The sequence below is a fragment of the Macaca nemestrina genome, chromosome 9 (assembly GCF_043159975.1).
Source record: "Macaca nemestrina isolate mMacNem1 chromosome 9, mMacNem.hap1, whole genome shotgun sequence".
Classification (NCBI taxonomy): Eukaryota; Metazoa; Chordata; class Mammalia; order Primates; family Cercopithecidae; genus Macaca; species Macaca nemestrina.
The window spans coordinates 85,117,477-85,130,458 of record NC_092133.1 but is presented as its reverse complement, the minus strand read 5'-3'; the positions used below and the strand labels follow the sequence as shown (position 1 = coordinate 85,130,458).

General features: G+C 43.4%; 1 protein-coding gene across 7 annotated transcripts in view; it reads left to right on the top strand.

Annotated features, from left to right (window-relative positions):
• The window catches only part of LOC105486664 (FERM and PDZ domain containing 2), a 134,460-nt gene extending 122,169 nt beyond the window's left edge, over positions 1 to 12,291 (top strand). The window contains exons 29-30 of one of the 7 annotated variants that reach the window (XR_011607900.1): positions 4,534 to 9,492; positions 9,753 to 12,291. Coding sequence is in view for 6 of the 7 variants with exons in the window: in XM_071069929.1 (XP_070926030.1) it covers positions 4,534 to 4,831 (298 nt within the window). In the remaining variant the exon portion in view is untranslated. The other 6 variants (XM_071069930.1, XM_071069934.1, XM_071069933.1 and 3 more) reach the window with 6 other exon arrangements.
• Positions 12,292 to 12,982: the final 691 nt, after the last annotated feature.

Sequence of the window (12,982 nt, the reverse complement as noted above, 5' to 3'; positions counted from 1 at the left end):
TTTGCATTTAATGCACACATAGTTAGTGGCCGCCCCCTACAGGAAGAAAAGAGGGACGCATGCCCTGCAACCCCTGGACACAGTTCCCCTAGTTCCTGGGTAGGGTCTGAATAAGAATTTCAAAGTGGGATTGTGACTCTCTGCAGAAGCTTTAAAAGTGTTTGCAGCTCAGTTCTGAGGTGGCTGTTGCAGGCCACTGCCTCTTAAATGTCTGGCATCTGTGAGTCAAACTCTTTAACAAAAAGAGCATGGATTTCTGGATCCTATTACATGGTTTCAGCATTGCCACTTACTAGTATGCCTGGAGAGTTGCCTTCCCTGAGCTGGAGGCTTCCCAAATGTAAATGGGGGCCATGACAGTTCCACAGGGTACTGTGCAGGTCAAAAGAAATAGCACGTGCAGGGTGCTGTCACACTGCCTGGCATGCAGTAAGAACTCAATGCAAGTCTGTTTTCCTTCCCTTTCCTGAGCTATTTCCAGCTAAAGAACAGGTCCCTTCAATTGAAATTCCCAGCAAATTGCCGGAACTTACCATCTGCCAGGTGGCAACTTCCTACAACCAGATGGCTGCCAGCACCACAGCAAACCCAAAGTGTTCATGGACAAGATTCGATTTCACTTTTCTTTCTCTGTTCTCTTCTTTTCTCACACTCTATATCTAGAGGTTTTGCCGTCTAGTAGTAGATCTTTATAAAAATATCTTATAATAAAGCACTATAGTACATTTTTATGGAGGAGATTTGGATTACGTGCCTATCAGAGGGAAAGCTTGGCTGGAGTCACATTTTTTATAAGGTTAGTTCCTAAAGGTAGGCATAAGGCAACAATCGCATCAAGTCTCATTACCCTTGAATCATCACTTTGGAAGGAGTGATGTTGTTTGCCCCTTGGTGTGGGAGCAAATCACTTTTTGTTTGGTCAAGCTTCAGACGAAGTTAGGAGGCTTGCATTTATGGGCCATGCTGTATGCAAAATGTTTGTCTTTAAATGCTGGCCCCATAGAAACAGAGACAGACTGAGAGGATGGAAGATTTAGTTCTCCCACTCATGTGCACTTCAGGGCTTACACTCATTGGTTGGACAGTGGGTCTTTGCAGAATGTTTAAGGTTCTCTTTCTCTTTCTTTTTTTTGCCTAGCACATATCACTAAACTCATGTAAGTAAAATGCACGTAAGTTCACCAAGCATCACTTTGTGAAAGTGATGGTATAAATCTTGATGGTCATTTATTTAAGAAAGCAAAATGAAGCAGGAGTCCTTGAAATGAACCTAAAGTTATGACATACCTTCTGGGGAAGGACACTGCCTGGAATAGCAGAAGATAATTAGGAGGCCAGAGATCTCACTCAACTGCAGCTGCTAGGCCAGGTGTGATGTCAGAGTAGTTAGGGAGGGATGCAGTTGCCAGGTGAGGGAGCTGTCATGCCTGCTCCTGGGTTGGAGTGTGGCTGAGGGGAATGAGTGAGGTGGCAGAGCCTGGGATGGAGCCTGGGTGCTGCCTCTAGTAGGGTTCTCTTTATACCTTCCAGGCTCCCACAGGTACCTGCCCCCTGCATTCCTATTCCTATCCACACAATTCTGACAAATCCCAACTATTATACTTCAGCTCAGATTTATCATCTGAGCTTCAAATCTGGCAGTCCATTGAACTAGTCTACCTTGATGTTTTAGAGATACCATAAATCCAACCTGCCAAAACTAAATGCAGTTGTCAGGAGCAGAGACCTGGGGCTCCCAGCTGTGTCATCAGGGCTAACAGGGACATCAGTATGGGGCCTGACGATGGAGAACTGGAGACATGAAGAAACACAAAACCCAAACTTTGTTGTGAGTTTAAGCATAAGCAAATAGGACAACTATAATACCTTCATATTTCAAGCCTGAAATGCCCAATCTGCTTCTGTGACTTTCCTCCTGAAGGTAGAGATGATTTTGGTGGCCCAAGTCTTTAAAGGATAGCTGTCCAGAAAAGTTGGGCATAGTGTCTTTTCTCAGTAAATATCCTGTAGCAAGCAGAGCCTTCAGAATGGTTTCACTGACCTCAGAGCTGAACTAGGATTCCTCTTAAAAATACCCACTGAGGAGTTTCAGGCCTTGGTGGGGACCCTGGTTCTGGGGTCCTGCTGGTTTGTGTGGGAGAGATGGCTAGCCAGGGAGCCCATGTGAAATCTCCAGATTCTCCTCTGGTTATCATCTGTCTATAAAAGCCTCCTTCTGTTGGACAGCTTGGTGGGCAGAGAATGAGGGCAAGAAGAACTTGAGGTCATTACACAAACCCAGGGGGTGAGCAGAGAGCTCCGTGTACCCTGACAGCATCAGGGTCTTGCTGAAAGTCCTGCTACATTAGCCGTGAGCTGGCTGACCTTGAACCCTGGGTGTAGGATTCCACCTCTTTACCCATCATGTCCACATGGCAAAACATGAGGCTTGCTGTGAAAGAATGTCTCTATCTTAATGAAATTCTCCAAATTTCCAAGTCTTGCCCTTTCTGTGAAATAGGCATACAGGCTTCTGGTGCCTCTTTATTCCCTAGTCACCCTTTCCCTATGCCCACAGTTGAGCCCCAGGTCAAATCTCCAAGGGCAGCCTGATGGCATGTGCAAAAGGGTAGAAGGACAGGCAGTCATTGTCCCTACTTGTGGTGGGATAATGGCCAAGATTTCACCCTTGGGACCCCAAGTCCCCCTGGACAAGCGGGAAGAAAATAACTTTTTCTTTGGTTGAGCCTCGGATGAAGCCTTGCCTCTTGCCTCTTAGGCTGATGGCTTCCCTAGGTCTCTGTCCAGGCAGAGCCAGTAGCTGGAACTCCGAATCGAAACCAGAGGGCAAAGAGCTTATTAGAAGGGGTGGAGGGAGTCTACTGGTGGGAGGTGAGGTGTGGACATAAGCAGCTGCAGTGGCCAGTGGAAACATACTGCTGCCACCTCTCACTCCTCAACAAGGCTTAGTGTGCTCAGAATGGAGGGAAGTGGGTGCTGCTTGAGGGGGTGGGGTCAGTAGTGAGTCTTGGCCTGGGCAATAGGCTAGATTTCCCATTCTTTGATAAAACTTCTTGAATGTTTCTTTCCTATTTTTGTAAGAAAACAGTTTCTACATGATTTGGCCAAGTTTAAAGCCAATTTTCCCTGCAAATGCTCAAGAATTAAGAATGTCTTTTGACAGTGAGTGTTCCTCTTCAGTCCTTGTAGAATAATTTCTTTTTTATACACTTGAGTGTGCATATATTTACATGACATTCACTATTTCACATACCCTGTAGCTCTTATGAGCGGAAATAATATCTCTTTCACAGTGAAGCTCAGTTTGGGACAGACGCTTCCAGCTCTACTGGGGAGGAAGATGGACTCTCTGGGTGTCTGGGTGTTTGTAGCTATTGGGGTGCACCAGAGCCAATTTTAAGAGAAAGAGGCAATGCAGGAAAGGAGAAGGAGAGCAGCAGCACATAACAAAGCCAACCCATTGATTTGGGTATGGGGAAGGAGGCTGAGAAATGAGGATCCATGTATTTGGTAAAAAGCTAAATCTTTGTGCTTTTCTCTTAGATATTCCTTCTCATCTTCTCTAACCAGACCTTCGACAGATATTTTCTGAGCACCTTCTCTGCATGTCTGCAGTGCTGTGTAAAATGCCCTACCTTTGCATGGACTGTTCTTTCTAATCAAGAGGCGTGTGTGGCGAACTTGGGGCAGCCCCTGGAAGCCTTGTTCTTTGACCATTACGTCTGCAGCTGCATCACCAGATAATGAGCTTCACCACTCACTTGTCTGACTCCTGTGTCCTTTCACAGGGAGTAAATGTCACTCTAGCTGGCCGCCTCTCTAAATAGGCACATTTTCAGTGCTCAGAAAAGGACCTGATCTTTGCACAAAGTACTTTGATGGTTGCCTGCTTGAGTCACTCCCAACCCCTTCCTGAGGCCCTTTCTTTGTAATTCTTCTGTTGAAATAGTTATCATATTCACAGTAGTAATCACAGCAACTCACATTTACTAAAAGCTTACCGCATATCAGGAACTCGGAGCGAGGGGGCTGTGTCGGAATTATGTAATTTACATGTCCCAATAATCCTAGACGCTTCTTGACGATTTAGTTTTGTCAAATGAGAAAACTGAGGTTCCAATGAAGTCAATAAACTTGTCCAAGGTCTGACTGACTCTGTTTGCCATGTGAAGAGTCTGTCTTAGAATTGGGTCATTGCCCTGCTTGCAATGCTGTGCTCTCTGGCAAGCCCCTCTGGCTCCTGAGCTCAGTAAGGTGCTGCAGCTGCCTCTATCATAGCACTTCCTACATGGACTGTAACATTTCTTTACTGCTCCAACTTCTCATTAAATTGGGGGCTTCTCAAAGCCAGGGGTAGTGCCTTATTCGTTTCTTGCTTCTTGGTGCCCAGAGCAGCCTCTGGCATGAGCTGTTTGAACATTGGCTGAGTCTCACCGGCCTGCGTTGTGGAGAGTATTCTAAAAGGCAAGGGGAAGGTGGGGCAAGGAATTTGTTTTATTAAGGCTGGAAGACACATGGGCTTCTGTTTTCTAGTCCTGAATTGGATGGGGAGGATGGGGAAGGTGACATGTACCATCCATGTGGAGCCCCTTCTCCCACCTCGGAGGATGAAGAGTATCTTACCATCAACTCTACATGCCAAGGCCAGCTACCCTGTGAAGAATGTTTGGAGGCAGATTCTGGGACCATTCTCTTGCCACAGTTCTGCTCTTGGGGCACTGTCCCAGCGTCTTTGCCTCCAGAAGAGTCCCCAGAGAGTGGGAGTGAATGGGAAGACCTGGAGGAGCCTGTGGACCTGGAGTACGGTGCCCTCAGGTGGGTATCACTCTGACTGGGTGGGCTGGGGCTGAGCTCTGACAGCAGCAGGGCTCAGTGCTATCAAGCCACTTCAGCTGGGGGCGGGGGATGGTCTGCGGGCATTGCCCAGTTTCCCCTGCATCTTCTCTGGGAGTCATGCGTCATTGTGATGGCCATTTTCACAGAGCACTTACCATGACCCTTGCACCATGAAAACGACCTACAACATGGGGACTGTCATCAGCCCCATTTCACACGACACATTTGGGGCTTTCTCAAGGTTATCCAGTGAGTAAGTGACAGAACCAGAATTCAAGCCTGATCGGTTCCCCACTCCATGGCCCACCTGTTGAGTGCCCATCTATTCTGACTCCTGTGTACAGGAGGGTGCATCTCTTTCCTCGGGTCTCTTTCTTTTGGGGGTCTAAATGTCTAGTGCTGATTCCTGTTTTGCCTGCTCCTACCTGCCCCTCTGCTGGATGTACTGCAGAGAAGAGTCTTGGTGTCCTGTCATAGGGCCCATCTTGTTGGACTGCTGTGGCTGAGTATAGACCAGCATCAGGAAAGTCTCACTGTTAAAGCAAGGAGCCACCGGAAGCTTACCTGGTCACCAGGCAGGGTCAGAACATATTGATGAGGACACAGGAGGAATAAGGACAGCAGAAACTGTCACACTGGGAGGAAGGGAGGTTAAATTCTGGGCAGGTCTGTAACCACCCAACATTCTGTTAAAGTACTTACAGTGCATATTTTAAAATGCTGAATGTTCCAAAAACTTTCACATAAACAGAGTTTCAAAGTCCATTGAAACTTACCGAGACATCAGTCCGAGAAGTTTCAGGTATAACTGAAACACACTCCTCCACTTTCCTCCCACTGTGTCCCAGATCCATTTTCCTGGCTGTACATAAGGAAGCTCAGCCACCACAAATGATTGAGCTGGAGCCTCAGAGGACAGTGGTGGGCCAGCTGATAAAGAGAGTGGATATTTGAAATTAAAATATAACAAAAGGGCTAGTTCTTATCTGAAATAGGAAGCAATAAGTGGAAGATTCAGAGGCTTTGAAACCGTTCATGTTCATTTATGGGGAAGTAGAACACTTTATAACATCGGGAGTGTACATTATGGACTGACAGAAGTGTGGGCAAGCAGGAAGCAGCTTATATGCAGGGGCAGTCTTCTTGGAGCTGACTCCACAGGTCTGGGAAGCTGAAAGAAGAAGGCTGAACAATTGGTGAACCACAAGGGCCAGTCCACTGACATGTGCAGTGCCTCTGAGCCAGCTGGGAAGAGAAAGGCAGAAGGTGTGGCATTGTGGTTGGGGGTGCTCAGATTTGAAGCCTGGCTCTGCCACTCACTAGCTGGGAGACCTGCAGCACATGACTTTTAAACTGTTCCATATGCAGCTGACTGCCAGATGGAGATAACCAAACCCACCTCATGCGGTTATGATGCCAAGTGTGTAGTGGTAAGCACTTAAAAAGCATTAGCTACTTTTATCTTCAGTCACAAAGGAGGGAATTACTCCAGTGAGAGGATACAAGCTTTTTAATGCATTCAATCCTGTTGGGTTTTTCCATGTAGTCAAAGGAACTAGACAGTTGGCCTTGTGCCCTAACATGTGATATGGGTCTGGGTGGGGAGAAACACTCACCTATGACAAGGGTGCCAGGCTCTACCAAGTCCTCATCTATGTATGGACTGTGGCGTGGGATGTGCTCAGGGTGAGTCCTGTTAGAATCACCGATCCCGCACAAAAAGGAGAACAGGTCTCACCCTCCCCTGCAGACAGAGGATGGGTGTGCCAACATGAGTGCTCAAGGCGTGAGTTCTTAGTTTGGCTCCATGCAGCAGCCCACGGGTGTGCTTCATGGCATCTATGGGCTACTGTACCTAGAATGTTGACTCGTGTGCTTCTTTGGGGAAATGAAGGTCTTAACAGCCTTTAAATTCTCCAAAATGTCCATAACCCCTATAAGCTGAACCCCCTCCACTGTATCTATGATCTCATTTATAAGGAGGACTTTGCCTACAGAGCAGTGCAGCCTTTAAACCTAATCGCCAATTATTTCATTTGGTCCTTTTAGACGTTAAGACAGTCCTAGTACATAAGATAGTTTCTACATGTGATTTAACTTAATCCTCATGTCAATTTTGAGTGACATTCTTATTTCTCTTTTTAAAAGGGGCTTAGAAGGTTTAATTTGCCTGAGATCATACAGGTAGGAGGGGTGGATTCACACTACATCTGTCTGGTTCTCCTTTTGGTGCCTTTTCACATTTCCCCTAGAATGTGTCTTTTCATGTGAATTTGTGTAACACAGGTCTTTCCACAAAGTGGCATGAGTCCTACTTTTCCTTCACAAAATATTTCTCTTTTATGAGGCTAAGAAAAACACCTTTGTTCAGTGGTATTAAGAAGAGGATGGAACTGTTCTGTTTAGGGAAGGCTGCTAGCAAAATGAGGAGGCCACCCATTAAAAGCTGCTTCTTGTTTTAGGTAAACACAGAGAGCAACCGTCTCCCGAGGCAGAGACTGAGGGTTTCTGCATGGAAGTCCTTTTGACAGAAGAGCCCTCAGGTGACCTTGGTCCAAAGAGTGTACCCACTGGCTCTGCCACGGGGAAAGAAACCTGTAGGCTCCTGCGAAGGTGACCTGGGATGAAGGGCCTGGCCCTGTTGTTAAGAGCTCACTGCAAGAAGAGCATGCTTGTCAATTCCGAGACTCATTTTGAATCATAGCTGTTGCCTCTCTTCAGTTCTGGGATTTACGTCCAGCAAAGCTTTGCGTGTGTGTGTGTGCGTGCGGAAAGGGGAGGTGGTGATAAGGGGGTGGGTGGCTTCCCTTTGTGAAAGGAATTGAGAACCAACCTCCTCCTCAAAGATACCCCAGGCAGGGTGAGGTCTTGCTGCGGCACTGGCACACACTCTCCGGGACAGATACAGGGTTGTAGGGTGCACTTCGTAGTTCACCTTGGAACAAAGGAGTTTCTATGGTTATCACAGTGGAAGGACTCTGTAAAGGGAATTGGCTCCAAGGTTATGGGTGTAATATGTTTTGATATCTTTCTGTATCTTTTCTATACAACTCCACATAGCTATACATTCTTTTAAAAGGACTTTCCTTTTGGACTTTATACCTGATTCTACAAAGCATATGAAGGAAAAATAAGATGCGGATATCTAGTAAAGAAAGCGGAGTGATGTGGTAGATCCAGCATTACCCCATATTAGGACAAAGAACTAAAGACACGTGGATTAGCAAACACCCAAAAGAAACACTTGGGGGACCAGAGGCAAGCCCAGGAGCATACCTGGTGCTGTGTAACAGAGAAAGCAGGGCAGAGTCGGGGTCTCAGCATAGGGGAAGGGGAGACAACTTCATAGATACAACTGGGAGAGCTGGAAAAATGATTTAGTTTCAAAGCCCACTTCATCTACTAGAATCTCACACACACACACACACACACACACACACACACACACACACACACACATCAAAGACTGGTAGGAAACAGGCTCTAGTTTTATCAGATCTGCAGAGGAATGATCACTCTTCCAGCTTACTGCAGTAGACCAAAAGCATAACAACAAAAAACCTACAAAGCTGACAATATTGAAAAATTTTAAACTTCCGTACAATAATAATGACAAAACTCATGTAAAAAGAACAGCAATGGGTTGGGAAAGCGTTTACATAATTGTGAACAAAGATTAATATTTTTAATATTTAGAAAGCCCATTATAGTTTATAATAGATCAATACAGGATTTCAATAGGCAAAATATACAATAAAATACAAATGACCAACAAACATACAAAACATTCTAACCAAAACAATGTCAATATATTGATTTGCATTCATTACGTTCACAAAATTAAAAAAAAAACTGTCCAATGCTGGCAAAATTTTGCTGAAGCTGGCATATTCAGAAATATCAAAAGCTGGGTATGTCCACTGACCTAGCAATGAAATTTCTGAGAATTATCGCATAGAAATAATCCAGAATAGCAAAAATATTAATTTATTTAAAAATGCTCACTGTAGTGCTCTTGATAAAAACAACACATTGGAATTGGCTGAAATGCCTTAGAATGATGGTAACATTAGAGAAAATGATGGTACAATAGCATAATAGAATATTGCACTGCCAAGAAAGCAATATAACTATGAAGAACTCACAACTTAGTCAAGCGTTTGATGTAATAACTCAGAATTACATGCTGGCTACAACTATGGAAGGCCTCGCAGGCACAAGGAGAAGCAACATGAACAGAGGGGAGCCTCAGCAATGGAACAGAAATTGACCAAAGTTTGGGTGATGGGATTAGGAGAATACACTTTATTTTGTCAAAAATTACTTTTATATAGCTATAAATTTTACATTGAAAATAAAGAGACTGAAACTGCAAAATAAGAGAGAGAGAGAAAGCAAGAATAACCAACCAAACAAAAACAAAGACCAAGGTTAAAAAAGTCTGTGCTCTAAAATCTAATTCGTGAACTCTCCTCTATGTGCTTTTGTTTCTAATTTTTCTGTTCTCCTTATGACAGAAAAATCTTATAGGTCATTTGGCTTCTTCTGCTATTAATGAAAAAGATGTTTCCAGGGATCTGAACAGCCTTGTTCTAAATTCTCTCAGAGCTGAGGCCAGCTCCCCTGATGCATCATTACAGTTTCACAGTCCTCAAGGTTAGAGAACTAGTCAAGTATGCAATGAAGTGATTAAATAACAGTATTTACAATTTTAGAACTGCTCACATTCTGCTGAACACCGGTTGCTTATTTCCTCTTTGGAAAAGAAATTGGTGGATACAGGCTCAAAATACATCTGGTCCTCCTCCTTATAGGAAAGGACCACCCTTGACTCCCAGGCTGCTATACTCATTTTGAGCCATATGTTAATTTGTCTTAGGTGGACTCAATTGCAGCTACCACTTGCTTTGTTTCAGGGCAAATGTCAGAAAGAACAGCTAATTCCTACGAGACTCAACTGCTTCCATTGTTGGCTGCTACATCCTACAAACCTGGCTGTACTTGAGGATCAACTATAGCAGGTGTTCAAAATACATATTCACTGGCCTCATCCCTGGAGATTCTGAACCAGTAGGGCTGAGATGAAGCCCAGAAACCTGTACTTTTACCAAGCTCAGCAGATGATTGTCTCTGTGGCCAGATTTAAGGACAACTGATCCAGACTCTTCAAGACTTCACTCGTCCTTCCCATCTTCCCTCCATGCCATAAATATTTATGAAGCTCCTATTATGTGCCAGCACACCATTGTTATGAGGTTGCTAAAGCATATACATATTCAGCACTAAGTTGAAGTGCAAAAGTGGGCTTCCAAACTCAACATAGTAAAGGCATCAATTCTCCCTAAATTAATTTTATAGGTCTAATGCAATTCTTATCAAAATCCTAGCAAGGTATTTTGTAATCATAGATGAGTTTATTCTGAAATTAATTTTATAAATTTTATTTTATATTCATAATGTAATTTACATTATACAAATAAAAATATCTTCTGAAACTTAATTTGAAAATGCACAAGCACTAGAATAGCTATAATATTCAAAAAGTAGAGTGGAGTGGGAGGAATCACTGTAATCAATATTAAGGCTTACTATATAGCTAGAGTAATAGTGAGATAGAGAAATAGACACATAAAACAATGGATCAGAATAGATAATCCAGAAATAGACCCACACAAATATTCCCAACTGATATTTGACAAAATGCAGGAGAAATTCAGTGAGGAAAGAATTGTTTTTTCAACAAATGGTGCTGGAAAAATTGGACATCCATAGACAAAAAAAGAAATGATCATTGACATTAAACGTCACACTGTGTACAAAAATGAACTCCATATGGATCCTGGACTTACATGTCAATGCAAAACTATATGATCTTTAGGGAATAAAAGGAGGGGGAGGAAAATTGTTGGGATCTAAGACTAGGCAAAGAGTTCTCAGACTTGACACCAAAAGCATGATCTGTAAAAAGAAAAGGAAAAATTAACAAATTGTTTTTTGTTTATTTTTTTCTCTGTAAAAAGTCTCTGTTAAGAGGATAAAAGATCCAAGCAACAAATGAGGAGGAAGTATCTGGAATCATATATCCAACAAAGGACTGGTGTTTAGAATACATAAAGAACTCACAAAACTCAACCGCAACAAAACAAAAAAATCTCATTAGAAAATAAGAAAAATACATGAATGGATATTTCACTGAAGATAATATACAGAAGGCAAATAAGCACATGAAAAGATGCTCAACTTCAATTAGGCATTGGGGAAATGCAAACTGAACTACAATAAGTTATCTCCACGTATGTATCAGGATGGTCAAATCAAAAATAGGGAAAACACCTAATGCTGCTGAGGATGTGGAGAAAGGGGATTGCTCATACATTGCTCATGGGAATGTAAAATAGTGTATACATTGTGGAAAATGGTTTGATTGGGTCTTATGAAACTAAACACACGATCACCGTAAGATCCAGCAATTGCACGTAGGGTACTTATCCTAGAGAAATTAAGATTTGTGTTTATACAAAAACCCTTATGAAAATATTCATAGCAACTTGGCCGGGCGCGGTGGCTCAAGCCTGTAATTCTAGCACTTTGGGAGGCCGAGACGGGCGGATCACGAGGTCAGGAGATCGAGACCATCCTGGCTAACACGGTGAAACCCCGTCTCTACTAAAAATACAAAAAATTAGCCGGGCGAGGTGGCGGGCGCCTGTAGTCCCAGCTACACGGGAGGCTGAGGCAGGAGAATGGTGTAAACCCGGGAGGCGGAGCTTGCAGTGAGCTGAGATCCGGCCACTGCACTCCAGCCCGGGCGACAGAGTGAGACTCCGTCTCAACAACAACAACAACAAAAATATTCATAGCAACTTAACTTGTAATGGCCCCAAATGAGAAAGAACCCAGATATCCTTCAAATAAGTGAATGGCTAGGTAACGTGTGGTAATCCATATCAAAAGAAATAACTCTTGACACTCACAACAACTTGTATGAAACCCCAGAGAGTTATGTGGAGTGAGAAAATGCCAATCCCCAAAGGTAGTACAAGTATGATTCAATATATAGAACATTCTTAAAATGACAAAATTATAGAAATGGAGAATGGATTAGTGGTTACAAGATGTTAAGGAGATGTGGGGGAGGAGAGAAGGCAGGTGTGGTTATAAAAGGGCAGCAGGAGGGGTCCTCTTGGTGATGGAAATACTCTGTATCCTGACAGGTAGCAGATATATGAACCTACCCATGGGATAAAATTGTATAGAACACATACACACACTCTCTCTTTCACACCCACACAAACAGGTATAAATACAATTAAGAAAATCTGAATAAGATGGATGTATTATGTCAATGTCAATATCCTAATTGAGATACTATACTCTAGTTTTACAAGATGCTACTGTTGGGGAAAACCAGGTAAAGGTGACAGGGCATCATCTGTGTTATTTCTTCCAACTGCATTATGAATATACAGTTATTTCAAAATAAAAACATTTAACTAAAAACTGGGTTTTCCAACTGTGCTTTAACCATGCCATAGCGGCTCCACATATTGGCAGGTCAAGTTCTATAGAAGGTTACAGACTCACTGACCAAGAATGAGAGTGCTCAGCCTCTGAGGCTCACTGTGGCTGATTAGCCCACCTACATAGTCAATGTTATCACTTTGGCACCTGTAGTAATTTTTAATAAATTATAAGAGTCTAAACCAATTCCATCCCTCAGTACTTATACCTGCTACAGAATAAAAGCTTCAACTTCAGAGTCAAATAATCATGGAGAAAAACATACAGGAAGAATGTTGGAGCAGCTCTAGGTGTCTGCTCCCTTGGCTTGACACACATTCACTGAGCACATGCTGTATAGCAGGCTGTAGGCAAGGCCCAGCGGACGGCGGTGATGTGGATGAGAATTGCCGTCTGGGGACTTGCTTCCTGTGCAGGAGGTAAAACATAAACACATGAAATAGTATTACAATCAATGGGATGGATGCTGGAATGATGGTATGGAAGTAAACGTATAAAAAAACAAGGATTTTTTTTTTTTTTTCCCAAAAGGAAATGGGAATCCTGCCTGAGGAGAGGGCTTTGGATGGGGTCGCAGGAGCTCCTCTGGAAGCAGAGGTGGAAGCATGAAAGGGCTTAGCATGTT